The sequence below is a fragment of the Anas platyrhynchos genome, chromosome 20 (genome assembly GCF_047663525.1).
Source record: "Anas platyrhynchos isolate ZD024472 breed Pekin duck chromosome 20, IASCAAS_PekinDuck_T2T, whole genome shotgun sequence".
Taxonomy (NCBI): Eukaryota; Metazoa; Chordata; class Aves; order Anseriformes; family Anatidae; genus Anas; species Anas platyrhynchos.
This window is the reverse complement of record NC_092606.1, coordinates 4,662,031-4,678,679: the sequence shown is the minus strand read 5'-3', so window position 1 is coordinate 4,678,679 and position 16,649 is coordinate 4,662,031. Positions and strand designations below refer to the sequence as shown.

Sequence of the window (16,649 nt, the reverse complement as noted above, 5' to 3'; positions counted from 1 at the left end):
AAAATGTTTTGCTTTTCTTTTTTTCTCTTATGTAGACCAAGATTTACTTAAAATTCGTTAAAAGATCTGTGCTCCCCCATGCCCTCTCCAAAGAGTCCCCCTCTAAACTTCTGCTGCTGGGGATGCTGCCTCGTGGCTTGCAGTCACTCCTGCAGCAAAAGCTGCTCCCAGCCACGTTCTCCAGCCCTTGGAGAGGTGAGCAGCGATTAAAATCGATGAAGCTTTTGCTACAGCGATGACACACTAACGCCTAGGGAGAACACGCGTTGTGTCAGATGTGCCATCAGCAACCCTGACATTCCCATCGGGCCCTTTGTGCCTTGACCTTGGCAAAGCGCTGCCTGGCAGTCGATTTCCTAAGTGCTCTCCTGAACCCTGATGTCCAGCTTCTCAAATGACAGCTTTGCTTCTTTGCATCCAAGTCCCCCCCATGTCTCATGTGCAGATACAAGGGTGAGGGACCTTGCCTTTCAGAGACCACTTAAGGCTCTTAATGTACTCACTCAGGCCTGAGACTTGGAGGAAATGCTGACCTGTGCTGTTTCCTTTTTTTTTTTTTTTCTTTAAACTCCTTTCAATTCTGGAATTCTGGTTCTGAAAAAAGGCGTTAGGCTGGAAGACCTGAAGCAGCCTCCAGAAAGCAGATACCAGCCAGTGGTTTCTGCACTTGACTCAACACGTGGTGAACACAAGGACTTGCCCACCCAGACAGCACACGTACCTGTCGTTAGAAGAGAAATCCATCCCGAGGACGATGCTCTCCTCCGTGTCTTGCCTGCCGTTGGTAGACACTACCACCATGTATCGGGTGCGGTTCTGGTACGTGCTTTCCAGTCTTACAGCCTAAGGAAACGAAGGAGAGAGGTGAGCAGTGCAGGCAGCAGGACACACAGCACTACCTTCACGAGCCACCTTTCCATGCTGAGCGGCAGGCGCGGAAGCGGTGACACAGCTTGCATGGATGTGATGGCCCGGACTGCTCAGCCAGGGAACCAGCAGAGCAGGGAGAAGTGACTTGCTCTTACACACAAAGCTCTCCTCGACAGCTGGGGTGCTCCCGGGGCCTTAACACACTTTTCTGTAGGCTTGCTCCGTCCCACCAAGGCTGTGGTGAAGCAGCAGCCTACACGGCCCTGGTTTATGCGCCCTCACAGAGCATTACACCTTCAGCAAGGCTGTAAACCATCCTTTTCACCCTCACAGGGTTTTGTTCCCAGACAGCTGAGGTTCCTGTAGCACTGCGCCATACTCGTGGCTGGGCGCAGATTGCTCCGAGGGTGAAGGTCGTGGTGCCTCGCTGCTCCTGTGACAACCACATGCACCCAGTGGAAGAAAAGAGATCCAGCAGGACTGGAGAATGCCTGGATGCTCCCCCAGCCCAAATATCACTAACAGCATTCAGAAAGCAGCCGTGCAGCTAAGTTGTGTGCATCAGACCGATGAGGAAGTTCCTGAAAGCCTGCACCAAGACGTAACGCTCCTCCAGGAGCCAAAGGGAAGTGAGAACTGACGGGACTCAAGCAAGTCATACAGACAGACTGCTGTTTTGCAAGGAGCCTGGGGAAGGGAGCTCAGCTTTGCGAGCTTTGCCTATCCCTATCTGCAGCAGACAACGTTTTACTTGCAACACTTTTTGGACTCCTCACCCCTCGCCTATCCACCAGCCAGTAGTTCTCGGCCACCTACAACAGAGGTTAAAACAGCACACGGCAATTAAATCAGAGCTCACCGTTTCTCTAGGGCAGGAGACAATGCTGAGAGCAGCTTGAAAAGCTTCCCAGTGTTGCGGGGAGCAGCAGCCCTGGTGCTGGGGGTGGAAGAGCAAGTGCAGGCAGAAGTGTTCGCTGCGCTTTCTAGACTCGTCCGATTAGTCTAAGACTAACAGAAGGTACCCAAAGGCTGATGCCAGCGGACAGATGTGCTCTGTATAGCAAGACTGTGCCCCACCCCGTCTCTTTAGGATAAGTCATGCTAAAACCAGCCTTATTTTCCTCCTTGCGCCTCGAGTCACTGGGGTTCCTTTGGGAAGGCGGCGGATCAAAGCGGGCAGGCCTTCGAGGTGCGTGTTCTGCCAAGGGAGGCTGTTTCTACAGCTCACCACTGGCAGCAAAACAGAAAGGGTGCTCTTCAACCTAGAAGAGCAAGCAGTCACCGAGGTCTCGGTGGTTAGAGTCAGCATCGACATCAGGATCCAATCCTCAAAGAGCAACGAAGATTTGCCTAAAGCAGGAACAGGCAGCCAAGAGCTGCTGTGTCCAGGGCATCCCCATGAGTGCTATTTGCTGCTTGAGGACAGTGCAGCAGCAAGAGGATTACCATAATCTAACTTACTTTGCTAAACCAATTTGGCTAGCAGTAATTAGAAGTGTGGCTTTAATGCAAGACCCTTTAGCAGGGGACTGGCCAAACAGCGACCCAAGGTCATGCAGCTCCACGTCACTGGGGGAGGATTTCCAGGGGACCAGTTAAGAGAAACAGGGCATGACTTGTTGAGGCCCTCCAGACCAACACTTCCATCCTTCCCTCAAAGCAAAGGGCCATCAGTGGAGCAGATAATGCATTCTGCTAAATTTGCTGGAATAATGTAACAGTGAGCTTCATGTCCTAAACCAGCCAAGCTCAGAAGTTACTATTAGAGGTTGAATATGCCCAGCAAATGCAAATTGCATGTCTGATCTCTTCATTAAGCACTAAGTCCTTATGCTTACCCAACAGTAGGAGTACACCAAGTAACTAAATGGTCTGCTGCCTTTTAAATTAAGACGTTTGAAATCCCAACCAACCTATGGAGGATGGCCTAGCTTCAGAGACCATGATGACGTGGGAAGGTTTCTCTACAGCTCATCTGCACAGAGCCTTCTCCTCAGTTTGGCGACATTATTTATAGTCTGTTCATGAACAAAAAGTTCTCTGCATCCTCCCAGGACCAGCAATGTTTTGCTTAAGTTTTATGCTCACCTAAACACAAGCCAACTTTAGCTTTTGTTGCGTTCCTGTTTCATCAGAAGTGTTGAGTATTTTACCTGCCCTCATGAACAGCACCTTCCAAAGTGTAAGTTCATACTGACCTTTCATCTTTTTGATGCTACAGGATAGCAGGTGTTTCGTACAGGATCACAGTTCTCACTGGGACATTTGATTTGAAGGCAAAAGAAGTGCTCGAGTCTTCTGAAGTATTCTTTTATTATTAAATGCATGGAAGTGAACAACTCCCTGCTCCGCTGAGCCCCAGGAATATTTTACATCAGTTTGTACACTTTCAACTCCTTTTCCTCCTTCCTACTGATCTTACACTCACACCATTTCCCTGATTCTGCTCATTTAGAGCTAAAAGCTCTGCCAGTAGCTCCAACAGAAACAAGAGTTGTTCCAGAACTTAAGTGTGGGTTTGTAGAGGATTGGATTCCTCCGCTGCCCTCTGAGCTGTGAAGCCTGCCCTCGGAGTGACAGCAGCCAACACAAGATGACAAGAATGCATTTCTCTCGGTACTGTTTATATTTCAAATCTCATTTGTATCTACTATTTTATGAGAGAGTCTATTGCAGCTCTGCACACCCTTCGTTCGTCAAGAATCAATTAAATTCAAGTAGACTATCGAACTTAACCTCATGCAAGATTTCAGCATTCCAAATGTAGCTCTGAACAAAAGGGTTTATGTCTCAGCCCACAAAGTCCTCATTCAGCTGTTAAGGCTAATTTGTCCCAAATCACACAATGTAGCCAGTGATATCGCCGAACAATGACTTGTTCAATAGCTTCCAATGTTCTAACCCCGGCTCAGATTTTGAAAAACACCGAGAACCCCCCAGTCCCATCACTTTCACTGAAATCTTCACTTCAGCAAGGTGTGCCTGACAAAATTTGGGAGTAGGTCCTTCAGTTTGCGTATGACAAATTAGTTTCTGTGGTTGCTTTTAGAGTTAAAGCACTCTGTAGTAACTTGGTCTGTTTTATAACTATACTCCTAAGATCAGTCCGACTCCAGCACAGCTCAGGAGGATTCAACAAAGTCGAGGTGCCAGAATAACACTTCTGAGGCTGGCAATCCTGCTTTGGACACACGTTGCTAAGATGCACCAAGACAACACGGCAAAGGAACTTCAGGCTATGAAGTGATGAGAGATGCAGAGGCACTGCAGTCATGCCTGACCTTGTAGAGCACTTCAACATGTCCTAGACAAATTCCTCACTGCTCTTCTTCAGCTTCTGGAGGTCTCTAATGCAGCCTATCAATGCTATAAATGGCAGCACTTGGTTTTCACCCTATCATTATAGGATGCAACAACCCAAAAAAGCGGAAAGAGAGGAATCAACATGGGTACATAGCCACAAGGGGATCTTGTTCGTTCCTTCCTGATAAGCCTCAGCCTTTTGGGATGCAACCAGTTAGGAGAGCAGAGTGAGGAATACAGCTGAGCTAACAGGGAGAGGCAGGTATTTGTGCTGGTCAGACATAAGTCACCTACTCCTGATATTTTAATAGGACACCAAGTTAACTTACCCAGCTTCTCAGAAAGGACTGTAACAATTGCCAGAGCACAGAACTACTCAGTACTTGGTTCAGACAAAGGCAGTCTGCTCGCCATACAATTTGTCTCCCTGAACAAGCAGGCCTTTTTATAATAAGTTGTTTTTTTTCCCCTTGTGGTTGTTGAGAGGACTCCCCAGACCTGACGATGAAACCACTGGCACATACACACAGCACTGCTTTCAGGAGTTACACAGGTGTATTTGTCCAGTGGAACTTAACCTTTATATTCCTAGCAGCAGATAAGCAAAAAGCCAGCCTACCAGTCTGATGTTGTCTTCTGGGCGGAGCAGTATGAACATGGCCTGCAGGTGTTGCTGGAGATCCCCTGGAGGAAAGAAGGAAAGGTGAACACTCAAAAATAGCTTTAAATCACATGCAAGCTCCTCGCTGTCCAGCCAGAGCAAATGTCCCCCAGGAAATTTGACACGTCACAGTGAGTGTTGCCACTTCCACCCACCCCCAGATGACAAAACTCCAGCTCTTAGTCAGCTGCTCTTTGCTCCGTGTGCTCACCTGTTCTCATTTCACCATGCTCTCTCCTGCTAAATCCTGTTATCTTTTGAACAGAAGTAAAAAAAAGTTTCAGTACTCTTTGTTCCTTTAAAAGGCAAAGCAAGCCAAGCAGAAACAGACCCTACCTCATGGTTCAACATCTCATCTACCGTGTGGCTCGCATCAGGAGCCTGCCATTCCTTTTCCACCAACTTAGTACTCCGAGCAAAACTCTCACCTAGACAGAAGGGTCCCCTTCTAGGTGAGGTTTGGTCCCATCGTACAGCCCACACACTTCTGTACCAACCCCATCCAAGAGTATCTAGGAATTACCACCTGAAAACTAAACAACTGTAGTTTTTCCTACAAAATGCTTGCTACTCCTTTACTGGTGAGGCTGAGAAATAGTGAAAGAAAGAAGTATCAGTCACACAGTAACTGTGAAGTCTTAAAAGGCCCGAGGGGCACAGGATCCTCAAGTAGCAGACTTCTGACAGACACAGGAGGTGCTTTCCATCACTGCTCCTGCGCTGACTTCTCTGCTCCACTCCCTGGCCCGCAGGGAGCCACGAGCTTTCGGCTCAGCGCATCGCCCGCCAAGCATCAGCGAGCAACAGCACCTCCAGCAACGAGCTGCTTTTTTTGATCATTACCTGGGAATTTCACCTGCGTTCCCAGAAAGGAAAGCTCAAGGCTGCCAGGTGGCACACATTGTCAAGCCGAGGAGCCTTCCCTCTCCTGCCCTCTGCCACCCCTATGCAGTGGAGAAGCGAAGTTGAGGCAACGCTGCTGCGAAGAGCAGGAGTGCTGGAGCATTTGGGACAAAGTTTCGGGGATTTGTAGAAATAAGGGAAGCTCATGCATGGGGCAGCACCCAGAAGTGTCACATAGGAGTAGGGAAAGAAAGAAAACGCTGCTTAAGGAGAGCATTGTAATCACTTATCGCTGCTGCAGCCCCTCTCCTGGTGGGAGGAAGATAAGCTTGTGCAGAGCGGGCTACACAGGACGCAGCATGCACTGCTCCCCCCTTCCTTCCTCCTTTAGACACGTTTCAGCATATGGAGAATGAGTCAATGCTCCGGGAGAGCATTTTCACTGGGGGGTGGGAAATCAAGGCGAGCAGCCGTGCTAGAGCAGTCCCACACAAAGCAGCAGAGGTGACGGGCACCCGAAGCCGCTTCGTGCCCCAGGACATTGTTCTCGGTGCTGGCACACGCTGCCCTAACCAGCGATTATTTAGGGAGACAGTTAACGAAGGAAAGGCCAGCTCATCCATCAGATGCTTCTCCTCCCAGGGGTGCAGTGGGAGACAGGATTTCCCTGTGTCAACACCAGTGCACGAACCCTGCTCAGTTCCTCCGAGTCCCAGCTGCAGCAGGGACCAGGAGACCAGCAGGCTCGACACTCCCTCTGCTGCAGGTGCCAGCAGGCACCCAATTTGGGGTATCCATGTGCCTGAAGCAACGTGAAACAGAAGATGCTTCATTTCGGTTTTTCCCTCCCCAAAATGTAACAGCTTCCACCTATTGCTGCCGCTAACTCAACGTCAGGAACCAGTTTAGGAGCTGAAGTTCCCAGAGATGAATAATACTTGAGGAGGTTTCTAAGACCCCTTTCTGCAAGGCTCAGGCAAGGAGCTCCGTTAACCCTCAACCCTCAGAAAGTTTATTCCACTCTCTCCTGTTCCCGGCTGCCCACCAGCCTGTCCCGCCAGCCTTGAAAGCCGCAGAGCTGGAGACCAAAGCACTGCTTCCTCGGCCAGCTTCGCTTGACATGCAGCACTTCCAGCCCCAAACACACAAGGCATTCTGTAAGCTTGCTGGATGAAGAAAAAGCCAAAGGAAGGTTTTAGCATGCCAGAATCAGCACAAAGATACCACATCCTGCCCTGTGAAGAGCTGCCGGCTCTGCTGGCATTCCTGGCACGGCTGCTGCTTCCTATCACATTGTCCAGCAGCAAGCAGATGCCTTTGTTTCCTCCGAGCTGGCAGGCTAGGTGCAAAGCATTAGTGCTCAGATGGGATCTTAAAACCGATTTATAGTATTCCAGAGATGGCAAAAGCCCCAGGGAATTTGCATCCTTTTCTGGCCTTCTCCAGCACCACCAGAGCATGAAAGCAAGCCCCCAGCCCCCAGATCCGGGTGGCACGGCACGCAGGACCACCCGGGGAGAGGGGCAGACAGCTGGGACCTTATCTAGTCCGTCTGCCAGCAAGCAATTTCCATTTCTGAAGGTGATACAATTAAAGAAATGGGTGTGAGCATTAATTATTTCCTGTTACGCATTTACCCTTCACGCTGGGTTCTAGCACCCCGATGAATTAGGGAGGGAGGTCTGGGAGGTCAGGGAGCCTTCCCGGAACACAATCCCGCGGCCACTTGAAGCACGACTGCATCCAAAGGCACGATGTACGGGGAAGTTACGCCCGCTCCCCAGCCCCCTTCTGGCTTTGTGTGCCAGAGATAAGCCTCGACACACGTGGGATGGAAGCGGAGCATGGATCATCAGAGGCTGAGGAAGGAGGCTGCTTCCTGTGCTGCACACCGAGCTCACCGCCAGCGGCCGGTTCCACTCCCTGAATCACCCTCTCTATGCTGCTGGTTTAGTTCTGGTGGCACAGATGTTTTGCTCAGGAAGGAGGCACACGGATCCCTCAGTGCCTTGGTCTGCCGGCACATGCTGCACGTCAGGAAGGTCCACAGAAGAGATGAATGGGGTGCGCTCATTCAAAGGACACTTTGCAGGGAAATCTCCAAGTGCCTTATAAAAATGCCACAGCATTAACATCACTTGACCAGCAGGGAAGCTGAGGAAAGGACGAGTGCTGATGCCTTGGAACTCTCGCCCCCTAAGTGAAGTCTTCTAAGAACAGAAATCCCATCCCTTAGGCAAGCCAGCTTCTTAAATAGAGCACCTTGCTGTAAGCAGTTACAACACACCGGGTTTGCTTTCTTGGCAGCCCAGCTTCCAAAATCTCTGTGCTGATTACCAAGCACCAGGATTTTCCACCAAGCTCTCCAAACCTCTCGTAGGTTATCTGTAGCAAGTAGAACGTGAGCAGCAAGAGACCCAAAGCTGTCTGCAATGCCTCACGTGGGCTCACAGGGAAACCTGCCCAACTTTCAGCTGGGCTCCTGTGCAAGGCAAAGCCACTTCAGCTCCAATGAGAAGGGCCAGCTTTGAATTAACTTTAGGACAATTTATTTTCCTTTGAAAATTGGCAATTAATGCATCTCAGTCAAAGCAATCTGGGTACTGATTATGCTGTGTGTGATGTGTAGCTGTGTGTAATTAACTGCCTTTTGACTTAAACTCCATCTATAAAGACGTTTGTGAACAGGTTGTGAGGTGGATCAGCCCAGTAACTGCCGGATGGAGAGCTGGGTGACACTGATGGTATCAGAGCACAAAGAAACCTACACCTGGAACCAGATCAAATCACTTTTTGGGGGCACTTTTTGGCAAAGAACGACAGCTCCAGCCTCTCTGCTTCTGCCTCTGCCCCATACAGATAAGCCCGAAATTCTGTACGTTGTTTTTTTCCTGCTGATAGTTTAATGGCAGGGAAAAACCCCACACTATCTGATCCCTGTAACACACCATCAGTGAATAAGCACCACGCACACATCGGAAAACAACCTACCCCGAAATGTTTGAGTTTCATTATTCAGACTGACTTTTCAAACAAAGAGTCAAAGCAAAAACACAAATCTAACGTCCAGGTGATAAAGGGGGCGGGATTCTGCCTGCCTCCACATTATTCACTGCTGATACGTCTGCAAAGTCACTCCGACGTTGCTCAGAATTTTCCTCACCACCACGCAGAGGTGAGCAGCCTCCCTTTCCTCCATCAGGAGTAACTCTCAGATCGGGAAGGGCAATTACTCATCTCGTATCTAACCTCAGGTTTTCCAGCACAGCGTAAGAGACTTTGAGTACAATCCTCCCTCACACAGAAGGTACAGCAGGACCTTTTTTTGGGGTGGCAGTTCTTAACCCTCCATGATGCCGTGATTACTGCCCCAAAGTCACTCTTTTTGTTTGATTTTGCTGGGTTACAAAGAGTACTGAAACTTTTTTTTCCTACTGGTATAAAATCTAAGTCCTGAGGCTGGGAGATCTAGCTCTAAGGCACACCTGGTGCAAACAAGCAATGTGTGTGCCATCTGCAGAGAACGAATTTGAGAAAGGTGGACTGGGAAAGAGGAGAGCAGAGGAGCCTCAGCCCTCAGCTGCACCTACCTGCATGCTTGTTGCGCCTGTGGCTGATCCTGGGAGTGGAGGAGCCGTTCCCTCGGGGCAGGAAGAGCGCCGCTCCTTTCACCGTCAGGAAGCTTTCGCTGATGCTGCAAGGGAAGAGACACAAACAGTGAGCCAGGGAATCGCTTTATTGTCTTTTAGAAGGAGAAAAGCAACAAAATCGGCTGGATTCACGGAATGAGTGCTCTGTTCTTTTGCACAAAATAGATTTAGTTCAAATTATTTTGTTGGTAGAGAACTTCCCCCCCAAAGTACTGCAAACATCACAGAGGAACCTCGAAAAGCTGAACATGTGCCGGGTGCTGTTCTGCCCACAGAGGTGGAACCTGAGCAGGCAGAGGGGATTAACCTATGGCTATATTTTGGACTTGAAAGCCAAGATGAGAGATCCACATTTCTAAATGGTGATTAATACGGCAAGCCCACGCATCGCTGCAATTATGGATCCTGTTAACCCCGTGCTTTGTGGTTCAGGCACAGCTGATGCCCCGTAGAAACAAATGTCTTCCTTCAGCAGTTAGCCAAAAGAAAATTAATTAGTGCATGCAACAGATTAAGAAGCCATGAAAATACTACGAATTGTGTGATGTTTTACTCAAAGACCGACAAATTAAAAGCAAAAGTGTAGTGCTGTTCAATTCAGACATCTCTTGCTGCCCTGATTTTGCCCTTTATGGAGTCAAACGAGGAGAGAGGTTTGTGGGAAGGGGCAATACCAGGAGTCCTCGAGCTCCGTGGTACAGCTGAGAGTTTGAGCACTTCTTCCAGTAACTCTCTAAGATGCTGCAGCACATGGAAAAAGCAGAGCTCACTACAGATGTTGCAATTAAGCCATCCTGTTGCAGCACAGTTCAGGGTTCCTGCTTTTCTCAGAAGTGATGAGATCGTCGTACACGCTTTGAAGAAAGCCAAAAACAATCCTACAGTCAACAGGATGGTTGATGAGCACGATAAGACAGGATGGGAGAGTCCCTGGCATCAGGCACCGCAGCAGCTCCATGCCCTCAAAAAGCAGACGGTGTGTCCTTGTCAACCAGAGAAGAGACTGGGAACGTCTCAGTTCCTTTCTCCGCTTAAGCAAGTAACAGAAATGATTATTTACTCCCTTCCCTTAAGGGCCAAGGGCCAGGAAATAACAATAGGGCAAAAAGCCCCGGCATGTGTTTGAAGAACCTCTACGTACGGAGGGAGGGCGAGCGCTGCACCGCGCCAGGTCACCGCCTGCAGGGCCGTGTCCCCGCTGCTGCTGCCCCAGGGACACTTTTTGGTGGCTCCTCGGGGCAGATCGGTGCCTAACCACAACCAAACACCACAGCATCACAGAGAAATCCTGCGTGACTGAGATCCAGGAGCCAGCGTGCCACGAGCTGCCTTCCTGCTTTGGGGCTGACCGCTTTACCCCCAGGCGTCACCTGCTGGGTTCTTGAACCAGGGAGTTACAAACCCTGCGTTACGGCTGGATTTCCCCCTAACCTCACACACGTCCGGGCATCTCCCTGTTTTCCTGGTGGGGATATCACACAATCAAATTCCTGGAGCCCCAGCAGGGCAGATGCACATGCAGGAAGCCCCTTTCTGAACCCGCAGCACACCCCCCTGTGCAGGCTGCACCTCGGCACCCTCCTCGCCCGGTTTCTCCCCGGGCTATTTTCTAGAATTATAGCAGACGTCAAAACATGCACTGGATGTTTCAGCAAGACAGAACTTTAAAAAGGAAAAAAAAAATCACTCTTTGCAAATTAAAATTGATCAGAGATCTTTCTCTGTGCCAAAGAAGAAGTAGAAATAATTGGGCACAGCACACAGACCCTGCTCAGGTCAGGAATTTTGCCTGAGCCTTCCTGCTGGCACACAGATCCTCTGAAAGCCCTCAAGCTGCAAATTTTTTAAAGCCTGGGTACTAGAGCGGGGTGAGCAGGCGCACAGAGCTCCTTCAGACCAGGCTGCCGACTCAGATGACTTCTCACCTTTTCTTCCTCCCTTTACAACCTCACCACAGAGGCAAACACACGTCAGGGAGGAGAAAGAAGCCGGCAATCACAGCCTGTTCTCACCTAGTTCATTTTATCAGCCAAGCCTACAGGCAGCATTAGCAGCCCTTAGCCTGTGCCCGAGGTTTCACCCCAAGGGATTTAACCACTTCTAGTGGGTAGCAGCACGTAGGTAGGGGGCTGCAGGTTAGGACTCTTCTCATTTCCATCACACAGGGCAAAACTAACCGAGGGGCAGCAGCTGGAGCTGGGAACAGGCTGCACAGTGCCCAGGTCCGTGCTGCAGCAGGCAGGAGCTGGCTCTTTCCCTACAGCATGGGACACAGCATCGCCTGCTGTGTGCCCACCTGCCCACAAGGGACAAAACCCCAATTCCTCCAGCACCAGCCCCAGCCCAGGGCGGTCAGCACAGCTGGGACCTGAGGGCCCTTCTCCATCAAACCTCCAGGCGAGAGCATCGCCAGCTCCAGCACCCCTGCCTAGAGCAGTGCCCAAACTCCTCCGGCTCACCCGTGCATCAGTTTTCATCCTCCCTCTTTCCCTTGCCTGTTTTTTAAAGCACTTTGTTTTAATTATTGCCTACAACAGCAGTATTTGTGACTTCTATAGAGGAAGGCAATGCTTGGCTCCCAGTTTAAGCTCTGCTGAGCGTTGGAGCCTGGTGAAATGATTCACAATTTAAGTCTGGTGAACAGCGACGGCAGCCAGTTATCCTCACGCACAGGACTGGGAAAAGCAAAGCAGCACCCGTCACTAACAAAAACCCCACAACAAGAAGCAGGAGATGGAAAAGGCAAGAAAAAGCCTCAGGACCACTCTGTACTGCCATATTAGCAGGGGCAGCTGGCACGGACACAGCCAGGCCCCTCTGAGGTTCAGAACAGAAACAAGCCCAGCATAGAGCAAAACAAGGCCACGGCTTCCCGAAAAGGGCTCTGCGGTGCTGTCAACAGAGGTGACACCGCCGAGGGCAAGGAGAGAAAGGGGAAGTGGTTCTCCAGCCCGGCAGCCTCTTGCCACTCAGCACTTCTGCAACTTCAGAACCGGCCCAAGGAGGAAAACAAACAGAGCGTGGGAACCCTCCCCATCCCCAGCGCCTGACGCACGCTGCGTTTTTAGCAACATCTGCATTTGTGACTTTTTTTTTCCTCCCCTTAAAGGGCTGTCTGCAGGCATTTCCTCTGCTCCAAGGTGGGGCTCCCTGGGGAGAGAGCTCAGCTGCGACTGCACCGACACAACCACAGGGAGGGCTGCAATGCCCGCGGGGGTTTGTCTGTGCTGACCTACCGAGCCCTTCTCGCCTTAGCCAAGCCATCTTCTCCCTCGCTTCGGTCTCCACGATGGGCAACTGCTGGGGCTGAGCTGAGAGCCAGGACAAGTTCCTGTTTGCAGAAGATGCCCAAAGGTGGGGTGATGGGTGCGAGCCTCAGCTCTAAAGGCATCACAGCCCTAAGGGCATCCCCTCTGCTTGCTCCGAGTTCATGGCACACATGGAGCCTTGCAGCACTGATGATTCTGGCTGTGTTTGCAAGCAGAGAGCAGCCACCTGAGCTGCACAGACCAAGCAGCTCAGGCAGTATCAGAGAGGGGATCGCAGCAGCCCCGGGTCACCCAACGCAGCTGCAGGGAGTTTTGACACCCACTCAGCACCCTGCCGAGCTAACAGCCTGCGGGTTGAGGCCACTGCTGGAAAAAAACATCGTGCTCACGTGTCATCCGTGTTTCTTTGCCACCAGGTGTGTTTGAATTGAACCCCAGAAACCTTTCTGCAGCCTCCAGAGCAGGAGCAGCCAGGGCATGCCAGCAAAGCCTGTGCCTCTGGCAGGACATCGCATTCACCTCTCCTGCTTCAGAGCATCACAGCAGCCAGGGCTCAAGCTCCTGGGGGAAAGCAGGCATCCTCCTGGTTCTCTTGCTCTGGCCAAACTGCAGGGCAGCCCCCTTTGAAGCCCTGCACGCTACATGGAACAGAAACACGGAGCAGTGGCATCCATTGGAGATGGCACCAAAGACAGCGGCTCTGGGCTCAGAAACTCACCCCAGCCACATCCCCTGGACACCGACCAGATGTGCTCCCTCACGGGCAGGGGAACTGACCCATTTGCAGCAGGGAAGCAGGCTGGGTTGTAAGGCAGACTCGAAAAGAAGTTCCCAGATTTGTTTTATCATTCACCAGCTGCTGCAGATGTCAAAGCCTGCGTGAGTTCCCCGGTAGCCTCAAGTCCTCAGCTGTGCTCCGGGGGATGCACCCGGAGGGCAAGAAAAGTCCCCCAAAGCAAGAGAAAAACGAGTTGTGCAAGCAGGGCTCTGACGTGCTCTGGAATGCAGGGCAGCAGAGGAGCACAAATCATTTTTCCTCCAGCAACGCAGAGCTCACGCACCAGGAACACAACCGGGGTGCTGACTGCGAGATCCGGGCACTCGGTGCTCACAGCAGAAACCCGATTCTGTGCACAGGGCTTTAGGCTAGAGACCGGGGCAGGAAACGAGGCTGTGAAAGGAATTTGCTTTACACGATAGTCCCCGAGGGCTTCCTCCAGGTCTCCAAGTCAAGACGTTCCCAGATGGAGCCCCACGGACTCCAACACGCACTTGGAGGGCACCACCTCGTGCCCCACACCACCATCCTGCCAGCTCCTCCTGCCCCCGGCACCCACCCAACACCTCCAGAAATACATTCTTTAAAAACACTTTAATCAGCGTGAGAAAACATCATAAGGAGAACCTGCCACGTCAAGGATCAAAGGAAAAAAATAGGGTTTTGATGAGTTATCTCCAGAAAAGCGCCCCTCTGGCTGACACGTGCTGATCTTTTCTTCCTCCCCCCCGAATTATCTCGGTGGTCACCGATCGCCCTCACCCCACACCACCTCTGCAGCAGCTGGCTAACACCCAGCACACACACAAGCCCTCCCACCACATCTACCCACGTTTAGCTCCCTAATTTCTCCCCAGACCCCCCCAAACACGTGGTGGCACCACTCCCAGCTGCCACGGCCCTGCCCGTGAGCCCACCACCCCCATGACCCCGATGCTTTAAATACTGCCGTGACCCAAGGCACACGAGACACGCTAAGGTCACCGCGCCATCCTGCACCACCCAGGTTTTGGGGGCAGCTATATTTAGGCCAAGCATGCTCAGCACTTTGGGGACGCAAAGCCCCGTAAGCACCAGTCCTGGGGGAGTTCAACTCCGTGAGCACCCGGCACGGAGGAATTGTGCTGGGGGAGCTCTGGTGGCAGCCTCGCTGCCCGCACGTTAATGGTCCCCTGCGAGCAGAGCACCAAAACAAGGATGGCTCTGTCTGCCCGCACAGAAATCAATGCCTAATAATAAGCCTTTCCTCTGTGCTAAAAACAAGCAGATGCTTGATTACCCCAAAGCATCACAAATCTTCAAGAGGCTGTTGGACTTCGCTCATATAATACAAGGAAGTTATTTGTTCGGTATTTTAACTTCTGCAGTACTCAGCACTTCCAATTTTCTCTCGTTCTCCTTGCATCCTCCCCATCCTTGATCCCTAAATCACAGCTTCCAGCAAGAAGAACAAAACCAGCTCAGAGCTGGCTGCCCCTTTGGGCTGGCACAGAGGGCAGTGGGTGGTGAGCAGCTCCAGAGGGACGGGAACCCGGCGGGTGGCTAATCAGTGGGTGCTGATGTGAACTGGAAGGTGCTCGGAGCTCCTGCTGTGCTGACACAGCCCATAACCAGGCCGATGATCTGCTCACCTGCCTAGCTGGTGGACCAATTTGCAAATACATCTGTGGCTTCATGTTAGGGAATAGCACAGCCACAATTGAGAGCGAATAAAGTTTAACAGGGCTGTAAATATCAGCCTGAAGTTCGGGCTGGTTAGCAGTGAGTAAGCATCATAGCCAAACTCAAACATTTTAAAGTTGAAGTAGTTTCATGCATCTGTATCTTTTCTTTAAGGCTAATTTAAGTGGGGGAGAGTCCTTAACATAAGCAAGGCCAACACAAACTTGGGATTTGTTTTAAAGCTGCAAACTGAAGAGGAAACACAGCATCACTTTAGGCTCCCTGACCCCACAGCGCTGAGGAACGGGGCAGCCCAGCCTTTGGAGAACTCACCCCATTAGAAGGGAAGGCAACCAGCAGAGAACAGCACTCCAACGTCCTGCTGGCGTAAGTGACAATCCGGAGAGAGCAGGAAAAGCTCTCCGAATGAGACCCTGAGATATAATTATGACGCATTTCAACATGCAGACTCAGCACTGCTCTCCAGTCCAACTCTTCCCCCCGCGGATGCGGCGAGCTCTTCCTGGAGACGATACCCCTTGTGACTCTGCTTTTCTTCTGGCTCTCTCAATAGGGATCGGCTTACCAGGAGGCCTTTATTCCTGAAATAATTTCCATTAATCACTCACCATACACCGCTTTAAACAGAAGCTGACAGACTGGGGGATGTCCAACAGCACCGTTGCATCTCCGAGCCTAAAGAAAGGCTGAAACGAAGGGCGGGACGAGAGGGGAAAGGAGCTGGAACACTTCTACAGAGCAGACAAGTGAACTTCAAACCATCCAACAGCACTGCAAGGTGCTTATACAGACCCTTGCAAATTTGAAATAATAAGCAGCATCGCTTGAACCATGCACGTTTTGTGCTGTCTGCCCATAAAACAGGAAAGAAAAGGCAACACCAGCACGCATCGCCCCGAAGCACGGCCCTGCAGCAGCTTTGCATTTGAGATTCCTCGGCGCAGCTGCAAATTAACTTACTCTTAATATCTTCCCGTGACTTCCAGCTAAAGGAGATGTCAGCACTCCTCTTTTCAATGTGTTTTAAGGCGTTTTTAACTCAACACAAGAACCCTGTGAAGTTTAGCTGACTAGGTCTTGGGCTGGAAACCCATTAAATAAAGTTTTATTTTACAAGAGCTTGAACTCAAAGAGCAGAGATTCCAGATGTGTTTATCCCTGCGAAATCAGGTGCTAAATTTCATCAGAATTAGCACTTTCAGCAGTTTGGCAGCCAATTTTCAGTAGCTCTTAACGCAGGTCCTCGTATTTCCTAAAAACATGAGAACCCATTTAAAAACCACACGTGGAAGCAGCGAGATCAATGCAACACCGAGCGCAGACCCGGAGAAGTCTCTAAGAACAGAGCGTACTTTAGGGAAAAGGCTCTTAAACAGCTTTTAAAAAGCCTCTACGACAGATATTTGCTTAATTTTGAGTGTGAGCGAGTCCCACGAAGCATTTCATGATGTGCTTAAAGGAACCGAGGACAAAGCAGGACCATTGCAGTTGGGTCAGGGTTTTGCACCACGCTGAGCACCCACCCTACATCTCCGTGCCTCCCTGCTTGCTGCCAGAGGGACCTGCTCTCAAAAACCTCCACCTCTGGGCAC

At 50.8% G+C, this 16,649-nt stretch overlaps 1 protein-coding gene across 3 annotated transcripts in view; it reads right to left on the bottom strand.

The window, feature by feature from the left end:
• Positions 1-16,649, bottom strand: part of SSH2 (slingshot protein phosphatase 2) — an 89,452-nt gene that overhangs the window by 23,784 nt on the left and 49,019 nt on the right. For all 3 annotated transcript variants that reach the window (XM_038165645.2, XM_027471810.3, XM_038165644.2), the window contains 3 exons: positions 9,268-9,371; positions 4,793-4,857; positions 722-843 (listed from right to left, as the gene is read on the bottom strand). In XM_038165645.2, coding sequence (XP_038021573.2) covers positions 722-843; positions 4,793-4,857; positions 9,268-9,371 — 291 coding nt within the window. The remainder of the gene's footprint in view (positions 1-721; positions 844-4,792; positions 4,858-9,267; positions 9,372-16,649) is intronic.